The 13,737-nt window shown below is 37.7% G+C and overlaps 1 protein-coding gene across 1 annotated transcript in view; it reads left to right on the top strand.

The window, feature by feature from the left end:
- Nucleotides 1-13,737, top strand: part of ANOS1 (anosmin 1) — a 128,212-nt gene that overhangs the window by 75,190 nt on the left and 39,285 nt on the right. The window contains exons 4-6 of the mRNA XM_062574641.1: nucleotides 147-369; nucleotides 5,410-5,594; nucleotides 11,060-11,189. Of these exons, the coding sequence (XP_062430625.1) occupies nucleotides 147-369; nucleotides 5,410-5,594; nucleotides 11,060-11,189 (538 nt within the window). The remainder of the gene's footprint in view (nucleotides 1-146; nucleotides 370-5,409; nucleotides 5,595-11,059; nucleotides 11,190-13,737) is intronic.

Here is a 13,737-nt window from a genome sequence, read left to right on the forward strand (position 1 = left end):
AGTGACTGGAATACATAAATCTTCAGGGACAGTCTTGCAAAAGCTGAAAATCTGCATTTTCCTTTAGGAGATCTTGGAAAATGTACAACATTTTTTTCTTTGTTTCCTGCTGAAAACATTGTACAATTCTTTTGTTTTCCCTTTAGCCTCTTTTCCCCAAGAAGAATTATGAATGCCTAACTAGCTGTGAATTCCTTAAGTACATCCTGTCTGTGAAGCAAGGGGACTGCCCAGCACCTGAGAAGGCCAGTGGTTTTGCAGCTGCCTGTGTTGAAAGCTGTGAAGCTGATAGTGAATGTTCTGGAGTGAAGAAATGCTGTTCCAATGGATGTGGACATACGTGCCAAGTTCCAAAAAATCTGTACAAAGGTAGAGATTATTAATAGGTACTCATACTGGGCTAGTAACTTCAGGCCATAATAAAGCCTCCTAGAACACTAGACCTTTCATTTTGTATAATTTTGTATGGATGGGGAGACTAAGAGAGAGAAGGCTTTGGGGATATATCTGGACACTGAAAGGATAGAAAGACAAAGAAAAATGTAGCCTGAGTTTCTGAAAAATGTTCTTTTCCCTTATGAAGCCCATGTCTGGAAATTTGTGCAAAGTAAACTAGCGGCTGTTATATTCAGAAGAAGAAACTTGCCAGTTTAGGTGAAATCCCACTTAATTTGATGCAGATGGGAGAAATAATTGCAATAAGAAAATATTTAAAGATAAATAGTACATGTTCTATTAATAACAAATAACCTTCATGATTATGAGCCAAGTAGGCAGGACTACCAAACAGAGTGTTGGAGATAATCCTGTGACAGAACAAACAAACGCAGAATATTTGGAATTGGTGTTCTTAATGACCTAAGAACAAAATAGTGAAAAATATATATTGCTTCATTATTTGAAATCTAAGGCATCTTGACTTAGAAGTTTTAATTTGCTTTGATTTGAATCCTGAGATTCTGCCCAAATAAAAGGCTTTTCTTTAATTATCATATATAGAAGGCATTTTCTCATTCCACAGAGCTAGAATGTTTTGTTAGAAATCAATTCACCTTATTTTAGTGATAAAAAATAAATACTAATCACTTAGCTTCTGATAGCATAGGCTCTCTGTGGAGACCCTAATTAACAGAACTGTGTACTAAGTTCCAGGCTTAGGTCTGAATCCAGACTAACTTCAATCTGTGGACTCCAGTTGTTTGCAGCCTTAAAACCACTGGGGACGAATATGTTTGGGTGAGGTGAGAAGTATTGTCCTTAACCTGAGGTGTAAACCAGCTAATAGCAGCTAAAGCAGATCAGGTTATTGTGTTTTTGTGTAAGTATACCTTTGATAACAATAAATATCTGGTCTATTTTGAAACTGCAAGTAAAATATATGAAGACATTAGTGGTTTGTTTTAAGTTCATTCCTTTAACTGAAATGCTGATGCAATATTTTGAATGCCCCTGGTAATGACAACGTATGTCACAAATAATATAGTTTGAATTTGAATCTTGGGTTCAAATGTGCAGGATAGGCTGTCAGGAAACACTGTCTGAATTACTTACATAAATGGATAAAATTTGATCTAGAAACCATAAAGGTTGAGTAAACATAAAATTAGTGAAGTTGCTATGCATAAAGTAGTATGAGCAGGCAATACCGTGGTCCATATTCCCAGTATAGAAAGGAAATTCCCTTGGTTCAGACTAATTATATTGTAATGGAACTAACCTTCTGTTCTAACATCTTATCACCTGTCTGCAGGAGGTGCTTGTTTGTAAAAGCATATATGTGTTACAGAGGAAGGGCAGAATGAATACGGCCTTCTCAGCTGATGAATTCAGCTAATTAGCCTCTTCAACCTGTCCTTCTGCAACAAAGGGCAAGTGGAAGCTGGGCAGGCTTACTTTTCATTTCCTTTAGGGCTAAATGACCTTCCCGTCACTAAAGAGGAGCAAACTCGGCAAGCATGACTAAGATCTAGAGAATAAGTTTAGTGCTTATTCTTATCATTTTGACAGCACTCACAGCTAGAAAATGAACTCAGATTGAATCTGAGAGGCTATGTAAGTTGCTGTAGTTCCACTGTTGATGAAGCTCTGGAGGTTAGAGCTACACCAGCAGATACAAAATACCCAACTGATTTAACTGCAAATACCCTCTAGTAGTGGGTGTTAAAGCCCAATCGTGGAAGCATATTCATATGAGTATACTTGCACTGCAGCTGCATATAGTAAACATTGGATTAAATGTGCTTCTTATCTTAGTTGCTTCTTGACTTGCATTTGGTATAATCTTCAAATTGTCCATGTCTTTTTATTTTTTCATATCTCTTCCATTTGTCAAGACTAATCAGTTACATAGTCTTCCATTTTTTCCCTTTGGTGGAGGTATGAAATGTTCTCTCCTACACTTGAAATCTGCCTCATCCACCTGTTTCACTTTGTCTCAACTTGTAAAAGACTTTACTTAGGCAAGTGACTGTCCTTTCCACATGGCCTACCTCATTTTTTTTCCCCAGAGGGAAATAAGCTGACATAATGATGTTAGAAATAACAGTAAATGCCTAAAGTAAATTTGATAATTTACAAATAGAAATGGAGGCAATATCCCTGCTTAGAAATAGACTCCTCCCCCTCCCCCCAAAAAAACCAATCAAAAAAGGAGGAAGAGAAAGTGATGTAAAATGATTGATCAGGTTCACTTTGTCTGACATGTATATATCCCCACGTAAGGGTATGGATCTTTCTGCCTTCAAGTGGAGACAGCTGAAGAAATTGCCCATCACCACTTTCCTGTTCAAAAGTTAGTGAAATCTCAGATGTGATGATACTCCTAGTTGGTGAAATTTCCAGAATCCCTTTTTAATAAAGCTTTAGGATTCATACTGTCTAATCAAGCCAAATTCATTTTATCTGAAACTGATTGGGGAGCAATGCATAAAGCAGATTTGGGGGAAAGGCGTAAATTACGGTGAAGAGAAGGTTATGGCACTTAAAGGGTATGGTGATGTGTTAACGTCATAACAGGGTAAGTAGAGCCAGAATGGTCATCCACAGAGATTTTATTTTATTTTATGCTTAAAGAAAAATACAGGTTTTATGTTTAAAAAGTGCATACAATTTTAAAGGTGTGCATCTCTGAGTCTTTGAACAGGCCATGTTTATAATCATGTTGATACCATGTCAATACCCTTTATTATCTGAACAATACCCTTTTCCCCTCTGAAACCCTTCCATGAAAACTTTTTGGGTTTTTGAGATTGGTACCTACGTTCGAGGTACATGTTCTTACGATGGGCCAGCATACATTTATTTTTCATAGCACAGAGATGAGTGTGTCGTTTGAAAGACACCTTTTGAAATATTTTGCCAGGGCTCTAGTATTGCATATAGAGAACAATCAGTGGTTTGAATCCTTTACTTAAACACTGCTGACTTCAGAGGAATAATTTGTTCAGCCATGATGAAAGGACTGACCATTTACATAATGAAAAGCACATTGAAGAGTGATTGGATCCACACATCTGGATATGAAATTGATGATACTTGTTCCACAAAAGTTTTCTAAAATGCACTTGTGTTATGCTCTAGTTGCTGCTGAGATCCATCTGCACACAATTACATAACACCAGAGAGGCTGAGTTACTTGCAATCAAGTGAATCCAACTTCCCCTAATGCAAAGCAGATGGAAGTATTCTTAACATGCAGATTGTAGGATTGTTATACATCATAATTAAAGAAGGAGTTTCAAATGTAGAAATTTGAACTGGCATGATCTGTGATGCTCACTATATTGGACTAAGAATGCTGGGTGTTAAATAATATCCAGGGTTTAAACTGATGTGGTAACAAGATTTAAACACTGGATTTTCCTCAGGTTGATTTTAGGTTTGTACAACAGCTATAATATTGACTTTTATTTACTTGTAACTAATTATATAAGCAGATTTAGGAGAAAACCTCTTAAAATGTGAAAGTGGTTTGTTGACCTAAGGAAATATTGGTACTGCAGTCATCCATGACAGGCTAGATAGAAGCATTTAAATTCCAATTTATGGCACCAGTGCATGCTGTTTGACTTATGTAGAGCTTCATTGAAATGACAAAAGACTTACTTAAAATGCATATAATAACCTGATAAAAAGATTTAGATGTCAGCATAACAGTTTTATATATGGCATATCCTAAAGTCACAAAATGCTGCACACTTAAATATTTAAGTTCTTGAAGTCTACTCATAGAAATGTATCTAACACTTGATTCGCTGATTTAATCAAAAGACGACAATTTTAAAAAATTGGTCTTTTCTTCAAGCTACTGTAAATTTTTTTTTAGAAAGATGATGTTATTAGGAGTAGGAACAACAGAAATAACTGTCTTTCAATGCAGCCCTGAGGATTTACTATTAGTTTTTAGAAAGACATGTCTGAAATACATTTTTGATATAACTGAAGATGACTTGGAATTACCTTTCCTAGATGTTTAGGGAAGCATGGAGATTTACAGATCATACAAAATAAATACGTAGAAGCATGTAAGTTAATAAAGTCATACTGCTATGGAGAAGGCAAATATCATATTTATATTATATCAGAGTCCTGTAACCTATGTGAAATACTCCTGCTGTTGCAGTCAACACAAAAGAGCTCAGCTGGAATCTTTTTTCCAGTTTTAGGCATGACCTTGGAGAAGGGTAGTGGATTAGCTGAAAAGTTTCCACAGGAGAATTTCAAGAATTTTCAGAGACTCTGATTTAAAAGGAAAATGGACTGCACTGAAGTTATTAAACTGTAGAAGAAAACACTGAGAGACATGGTAACAGTCTTCAATTATAGAAAAGATTGCTTCAGAGATGAAGGAAATACTTTTACATGATCCATGACCGTGGTGGGTAGATATTGAGTTCAAGATGCAGCAAAGGAGACTGAGCTAGGCAATAGGGGAAGCTTTCTAATGGTAAGGAGAAAGAAGCAGTGGAACAAGTTACTTAATGATTCTGTGAAGTTCCCATCAGTGGATATATTTAAGCATAAGTTAGATGAAAATCTGAATGACACTGATATAGGTGATCCTTTTGGGGATCAAAGGCACTCCACATTATGAAAGCATGTTTGGAAACTATTTTCTGTGAGATGAGTTTTAGCTTAAAACTTTCAGATCCTTATATGTTCCTTCAGTTTTTAAATGAAATAAAGGAATCATTTTCAAGATTTTTTTTTTTTAAAATAAGTTTTATTATTGACAGAGATAGGTCAGCTGTGAACACTTCTGAAAATTCCATTCTCATCATCCCACTCACTTCTCCCTTCTTTTCTTCTGGCTGACCAACCATTTTCTTTTTGTGCAGCTCCATCTACATATGGCTTCATTCTTGTTTTGTAAATTATTCAGATATTTTTGTCTGTATGTTCCTATTGCAGGTGTTCCACTGAAACCCCGGAAAGAGTTAAAATTTGTAGAACTTCAATCTGGAGACCTGGAGGTGAAGTGGTCTTCAAAATTCAATATTTCCATTGAGCCTGTGATCTATGTTGTTCAGAGGAGATGGAATCAAGGAATCCATCCTAGTGAGGATGATGCTACTAGCTGGCAAACTGTGGCACAGGTCAGTTCTTTGTAAAATGAGAAGGATCCTTAGCTTCCAGACAATGATCTGAAGGTCCTTTTCAGATTGGAGAAGAGCTAGTACACGTCATAAATGGGAGATCCCTTTCCAAGGCCTCTCTATAAGTAATGACAGAGCCACAAATAGAATCCAGATTTCCCAGTCCTTACTCCACTGTTCCATGAGCTTTTTTCAAGACTTATTTAGGAGAAAGTATTTTCATTCCAATTTTTGCTATAGAATTATCAAATGCTTTTGATATTATAGAAAATGACAATGTTAGAAAAAGCAGTTGGTGTGAATATATCAGTAAAGAAGTAAATATTTCTTTCTTCTCCCCCAAAATAAAGAATTTATAAAAGTTTATATTTTCAAAATGAACTAAGTGATGTGGGTGTTTCTCCATAGGCAAACATGTTTAGATCTAGCTGGAGGCTTGATTTATATAAGCCTACTGAGTGGTACTTTCTTATAAGCATATACTTATGAGACATATTAAGATGGGAATTCCAAAGAAAGGCTCTCTAAAAGCCATGAAGCTCTTGAAAAATGTAGAATTAGATACCAAAATCTGTTAAAGGAAGCACCTGAGTGACTTAAACCTTTTGAAGTCAGTGGGACTCATATGTAGTTTCCAAGGCATGAGTTGGGTTTTATCAAAATGATAAGAAGCATGAATGATGAAAAGGCCATTTAATTTTAAAAATAAAAAAGGAGAAAAAAAGACTTTTTAAAAGGATCTTTATTGTTTGTAAAGTAGCTTTTTCAGATGTTGCCCTCCCAATTTAGAAAAGCCTGTGATGTCATACTCTTATCACTCGGTGCAATCCAGGCTGAAAATGTAAGATTCATGAGCAAATGTTTCTTAATGAGAAGCAGCCAACAGAGCATAAATTTTCACTTAGTTCCTTCCCAGTTTCAGTCTGTTTTTTAACACGCTGACAGTCCACCTGGATGGCAGAGTTCCAGTCGTTTATTTTAACTGTTTCACCCTCATCCCTGCTGACAAGAAAAGCAAAATGTTGATTTTGAAAAGATCTGCAAAATGTCATTAGGAAAAAAAGTAAGACAGAATAAGTAGAACCATTCACAAAATAGAGGAAGGAGTTTAGATTCTGTGACAACCTGTGTTCATTCTCAATTCAGATTATGTAGCAAGAAGCTATCTTAATGTTTCGAGTGTGCAACTGAGCACTCAAAGCTCACCAAAGTAATGTGGTACTACAAGGGACAGTCACTATGTTAGTTAGAATCTTGCCCAGAAAAAGTTACCAGTAGCTGAACCAGGCGTGAAACCAAACTTGTGCAAGTCCAAGGAAAAGTGCGTACATTCGAACCTGATCAAGTTGCAGTGACTTACAAGGTGCAGGTTTTCAATCTGTGTTGTCCATATTCACAAAACAGCCTCCTGCCACAGCTAATGGAATACCAAATAGAAAAAATAAGCCAAATCTGAATTTTTCCTCGCAGTTATTGTGCCACGTACTTATACTAGACTGCAGATGCACAACTATTCTAGCTGGATGATCAAGATTGCAGAGGGAGCATACTGCTGCTCTTCTCTCATTCCAGGAACAGAGCTCATGCACGTTTCTAGAAGCATACACTACACAGTATGTGGACTGACTGTATAAAAAGCATATACAGATCTCTGCCTCTCCCAGTGTGTCTGCAGGAGAGAGGTTTCTAGAAATGTGTTCCCGTACAAGAATGATAAGAATCCTGACTGCTGTCTTTCCTGAGGGTCTGTCACATGCAGCAGAAGAGCTTGAATTAATCACTATGGCAGGAGGAGCCTACTCCAACTGACATCTTTCTGAGGACTTCCCTGTCCCTGCATCATAAGAGATGCATGTTTGACTGTGTGATGAACCCCACTGGGGATGTCAGTTCAGAACAAGCTTCAAGATGCCTGACTGGCTTTGTGAACTATGTACACCTTATGGGACATACAGGCTGGACACCTTTGAGCGGTGCTGGTAAAAGAGAATTTCTGTCTCTATAGAGGAATGTGCCTCCATGGTAGTTTTAGATGTTCCAGTCAGGTAGTCAAATTTATTGTGCATGGCTGGGTGCATTAGAGTTTATTTTGTAAAATCAGCAGCAAGGATGGATGTCCAGTTTGACTAAAGTAACTATATCACAGCCTCTGGGCTTTTCTTATTCTTTATAATAGAGAATTTTACTCATATGCTTCCAGGACATGAGTATATGAGAACTGCAAAAAGCTCAACCATTCAGCTGAGAACTCCTGGGTTATCACGGTACAGAGCAGATGGTACTGGCTCTTTCATTACTGTGCTTGCAACTTAAGCTAGAGTGCATGTACAGAGTAGATAGAGATCAAGAAGGCTGCAGGCAAGGATATGAATTTCTGTATGCTCATATCTATATGCAGTGTAGTTATGCAAGGTTGTTTTCATCTTACAAAAAATTTCATGACATTTTGTCAGAGTTCCTCATCTAAAATTTTAATTTTTATTAGTTATTCAAGAGGAGATGGAACTTTAGTTCTGAAGAACTATATTTTAAAGAATCTAATTTTCAAAAAACTTGCTGTTTTCCATTGCATGAAGCCATAACATGAGTGAATTTGCTAGTATGTTCTCAAGTCTCACATAATGATTACATGCTGCCCTTGGCTCAATCATTATGTAAAGTTGTACCCCAATGTAAATTCATGGCAACTTACCCTTGATTTCATAGAACTTTGGATGATGCTGAAGATTTTTATCTGAGGACTCGCGTCTTATATTTTAATCCAAATGTGTAACAGGATTGGAGGCCAGCTTCAAAACCTTTCTCTTTTAAGTAAATAGATAAAGTATAGCCAAAATAAATAGCAATTCTGATCTGATGCAACTGAGGAGTGATTTTTTAAAAATTTCATCTTTTAGGAAAAATATTTTATTATTTTTAAATATCACAGAATCACAAAATGGTTGAGGTTGGAAGAGACCTGTGGAGATCGTCTAGTCCAACCTCCCTGCTCAAGCAGGGTCACCTGGAGCATGTTAGACAGGATCACATCCAGGCAGGTTTTGAATATCTCCAAAAAAGGAGACTCTACAACATCTTTGGGCAACCTGGTCCAGTGCTCTGTCACTGTATCATTAAAGAAGTTCTTCCTCATATTCAGGCAGAACTTCCTGTGTTTCAGTTTGTGCCCATTGCCTCTTGTCCTGTCGCTGGGCAGCACTGGGAAGAACCTGGCCCCATCCCCCAACACACCCTCCCTTCAGGTACTTACAGACATTGATCAGATCCCCCCTCAGTCCTCTCTTCCCCAGGCTAAACAGGCCCAGCTCTCACAGCCGTTCCTCGTAAGAGAGATGCTCCAGTCACCTAATCATCTTTGTAGCCCTGTGCTGGACTCTCTCCATGTCTCTATTGGACTGGGGAGCCCAGAACTGGACACAGTACTTGAGATGAGGCCTCGCCAGGGCTGAGTAGAGGGGGAAGATCACCTCCCTCGACCTGCTGGCAACACTTTTCCTAATGCACCCCAGAATACCATTGACCATTTAAATATCTTTTATCTTTTCTTTGTTTCGCCTTTTATCTTTGCTTTTATCTTTTAATGAAAATTTTTAAACTTTATACTAGCATTATAAGATATCAATAAAATTGTTATTTAATGATTTTTCTGATATTCAGGCAGAAGTTCAAGTATTTTCAGGCTGAAGGTTCAGCCTTTAATTATTTAATTCCTTTCAGCATATCATTTAATGGGCTATGTTAATACAAGGCAAATATCCAAAGGAATCTGAATATTATCTTGGCTCCATATACATTTAAAACTAACTGAAATAATTAAAAGATTGCACTTACCGTTTAACTATTTTAAGAATATATAGAAGGAAGAAGATGAAGCAGATTATGAAGGTGTTGGAACTGCTACTGTAGCTTTAGCTAAAAAGACAAATGTGAGTAGCAGCAATACATGGGATCTCAAACTCTGTACAACATACCAGTAAGAGAACAGTCTATGATACCTGTTTGAAAGGCACTCTTTCTTTTACCTATGCACATACATCAGATATCTTCTTTTCCCTATATTTTGTATGTTACCAAATGAGGAGCTTAAGTACAGTATAACGTCTACAAGTTTTAGTGGTCAGTGCTCTAAAAATATCACTGCTAGATAACTGAAACACCTCTCTTAAGTTCTGTCTAAGTTAGGTCAGAAGCTGCTACTTTCTTACAGAAATTGGAAACAGAGCAGTGAATAGAAATTACTGTATGCCTTCTTTAGCATGTACTTGGCATCACTACAAGTAATATTGAATCCAGTACAGGAAAGGTGGTTGAAGTTAGGGAAAACAGAACTTGTTAAAATAAATAAATGTCACTAAATTTTGTAAAGAAATCATGTGTTTGGTCAGTAATAATGATCAGTGTTTATTGTAAAATAGATTTAGACATACATAAGACATTCAAATTTAGGGTCATGTGCTATTTTGATTAAAGAATTAAATTTAAACACAGTCAACATGACAGCCAAAATAATTTGAAAACTGGATAATTGAGAGGTATTTGTAAACATAAACTCAGCAACAAATGGATGAGTTTCTGGTGAGTTGTACAAAAGCTGATTCTTCATACTACTCTTTCTGTATTTGGCAGTGATTCAGCTGCTACCAAAAGGTTGTGTTCAGTCCTGGTGCTCATACTTTTAGAGAAAAATTAGAAACAGTGCAGAAGAGAGCTATATATAGAAGATTAAAGGGGAAAAATGGTAGAGGAAAGCAGGACTCGGAATGAGAGAGCATAAAGCGCGTCCTGCTGAAAGGGTTCAGAGTGCATCTATCCTTATTACATATTTCTGTGGTTAAGGCACTCAACAAGGAAGTTGAAAATTGAACTCAAGATGCTAGCAGTCTCAGTGAGTGTTGCTGGAGCACAAGACATCTCCTATGATTTGAGAAAACACTGTTGTAGAGAAGAGGTAAAGTTATGAGTGTCATTTTGACATAGGTACCAAAGATCTGAAGAGGACTCAGATTCACTACTTCAGGGTTACTGTTTCCTACGAACCGGAAAAGGCAGTTTCTCACAGTACTGGATTTTGTGAAGCTTGTTTGGAGCCCTAACTCTCCTTTTTCAGAATCTGGAGAAATGAGTCCTCTTACTTGGGGCAACATTTGATCAGCTAGACACTACAGAATGGTAAAGGTTGTGATATCTGAAAAAGCAATTTTGTGAATTTACCACCTCAGTAGTTTTCTAAAGGTTACTTTTCTATCTTAAATAAATCCAAAAGACACCTGCAATGCACTATAAAATTTGTTGGTTACGTGATCTTATTCACAATAGTAAATGCATTGCAGCTCAGATTGGCATTCAGAACGGGGCAAGGTAGCTACATACAGCTACCTCTCAGTCTGACTGAACAGCATTACATGGGAGATAGCACAACTAACCAGGTCAGACCAAAAGAGTAAGTGTGGCATTTTCCCCACCAGACTACAGATGAGCGGGTTCAGCTGTCGGACATCAGGGCAAGCAGGTGGTACCAGTTCCGGGTGGCAGCTGTGAACGTGCATGGGACGAGAGGCTTCACAGCACCCAGCAAGCACTTCCGCTCCTCAAAAGGTTAGTGTTCGTTTCCACCAGCTGATTTTTGCCTTTAGGTCCCTCACGTGTGGAATGTAATTTGATCTGCTTATTTTGGAGGCAGAAGGCTTTTAACAGTTTTAGAAATGATGTGAGATTTGTTTGAAGTCAGCACGCAAATTAAAAGTTAAAGATAACATTATTCTTTTATCAGTAAAGGATCTCCTTTTAAACTTTTTCAACACTGTTGGTATCAGAATTAAACTTCTGACAACATGATTCTGATCATCAAACATGTAAGAACTGGGCTTTTAATGTATGTTATTCAAGAGGTTGCTCTTATTTTTTTTGTTTGTTTTGTGAGAAATGTGTTCTTGCTGTATGTTTCGTAGAGATTGTTGGAACGTACTGTTGCCTATATTTAAATAATTGCAGCAGCATTATTTTGATAGAACTGTAGACTTTCTTTACTAGCATGCTTTCCCCTTGCTAGCATTGATTATAAGGGCTTAGTGGTAAAAAGAGTGTAAATTTTAAGTAGCATATTTCTGTTCATTAGGAAGTCATGTCAGAGAATCCAGTGTTGTATGAATTTTTGTGGCTGTTATTAGTTTTACAAGGGATATGTTCTAGTGCTAAAATAACTTTGAAAATTATGTCTATACCAGTAAATAGTACTGGAGATGATGCAGGGAGGGGAACTGGAAGTGAATCACTGCTTCTGTGAAGCGGTTGGAATTGTCCCTGACATACCTTTGATGCAAACTAACTACAGTTTTCCCAGATAGCTCTCAGGCATAGTGTTAGCATAGGCCAAGAATCATTCCCAACAGACAGTCTGGATGTGGTCAGTCTGTATTAAATGACGTAGCCAGATAGTCGTAGGCAAATTGTGCTGGCTAGTTGACTTTAATGCCAAAGAATGAGACCTAGCACTGTTCACTAGCGTAGGCAAAGTTTTACACTTTTATGATGCACACTTTGCAGAATGCATTCTCTTCTCTTTCTGCAGATGGAGCTATTTTGCAATGTAGGCAGTTGCCATGCTGAGTTGCCATGCAAGTTTGTAGCTTGTTGGTTGGTCATATTCAGTCCTAGAAAAAAAATCTTGCTGTAGATGCAGTTATACAGGTGCTTCTGTGCAAGTGCTTCTGCTGGTGTGGTTTAATTGCTTATCGAATAAGTATATGTTCGGATGGATAGTTTTTGGTGCTACAACCACGTTTGTGCTAGGAATGTTCATTGGCATAATTATCCTATTATCGCTGTTACCACAAACCTTTTAAGGTTTAAAAGAAATATTATTTTAAGAATTTATTATATTTAAGCAGCCTGCTGTTTCAACAGTGTTGAAAATACAGTTTGTTCAAGCTGTGCTGAGCTTACTACAAGCACTCAGCAGCAACAGTAACTTTCTGCGTTTTTACGTTGCAGTTTCTTAAGTTGCGCTGTAGCAGATACAGCACTATGTTGCTGAATGTGGCACCAGCTTTCTTCTAAACTCAGAATATACTTCAGTTGTTTTTCTGAGTTTCTAAAGAGTTTCCAACTACTCTTCTTGGAATTAGTAAAATTGCAATTACGTAAAAGTATGTCATGATAACACTGAGGTTTTGGCTTCAGCTTGATATTTTCAGGCAGGATTTGCAGGGTAGCTACAGGAGTATATTCTTCAACATACCTATATTAGTAATGAATGTAAGAACATTCATGCTATGTTGTACTGAAGGTCTGTATAGCCAAAAATGGGTGTTTGGAGAGCAGTGTAATAGGGAGGTAAGCAAATATGGACATTTCTTCAGAATAGTCTCCCAACTGGCAGTGGTTTGTGTTTTAGGAGCTTGTGGGTTTGAAGTGATTACATGTTAGGTACCAGAGTCCTCTTTTTCTGTAGTCCCTGCAGCTGGTTCTTGAAGCACTTGCTCTCCTTAAGTGCTGCTCCAGCCGTCTGGTAGGTAGAGAGTTCTTTTAGGACTCTGTGATAAGGACAGCAGGAGCTGGCAGCACCTCTGCATGCTCTGAGTTAACCAGAATAACAGGGATCTTGATAATGGCAGAAAGTACGTAAGTGGCACTGCTTAGAAGGTTGCTGTGACCCTCACAGTAACAATTTTCAAATCTAAACTGCAGCCCTTGACAAGGAATTGTGAGTTGTCCAGTGCACAGCAAGGAGCTCGATTAGCTATCCGCTTCATAGCCAGAATCGTCTTAGTTTGGCAAATCATTTGACTGTTTTGGAGGCTTTGTCACTGTCAACGGCTATTATAGATACATCATGCAAAACAAAATGTGTAGAACTGTTACTAGCTCAAATAAAGATGCTGCTATGTCGTGACTGACACAAATGATACTGAGATGCTTCAGTACGTATCTCTTAGTCTCAATGTCCCGGAGTAGACACACGTAGTGGTGACAGTTTTAGTGTCATACAGACGTTTAATTACTCCTTTAGAGCTTAGTGGGAAGTGGTGGCCCCTACCTAGCAAAAAGGCAAGAAACTGCTGATCACTAATGTGTGGTTTTTTGAGTGCCAGCATCTACTGGCTCCTGCTGAGCTCCTACAGGCACTTTTAACCTCTAGTTTGGA

This window comes from Rhea pennata, chromosome 1 (genome assembly GCF_028389875.1).
Source record: "Rhea pennata isolate bPtePen1 chromosome 1, bPtePen1.pri, whole genome shotgun sequence".
Classification (NCBI taxonomy): Eukaryota; Metazoa; Chordata; class Aves; order Rheiformes; family Rheidae; genus Rhea; species Rhea pennata.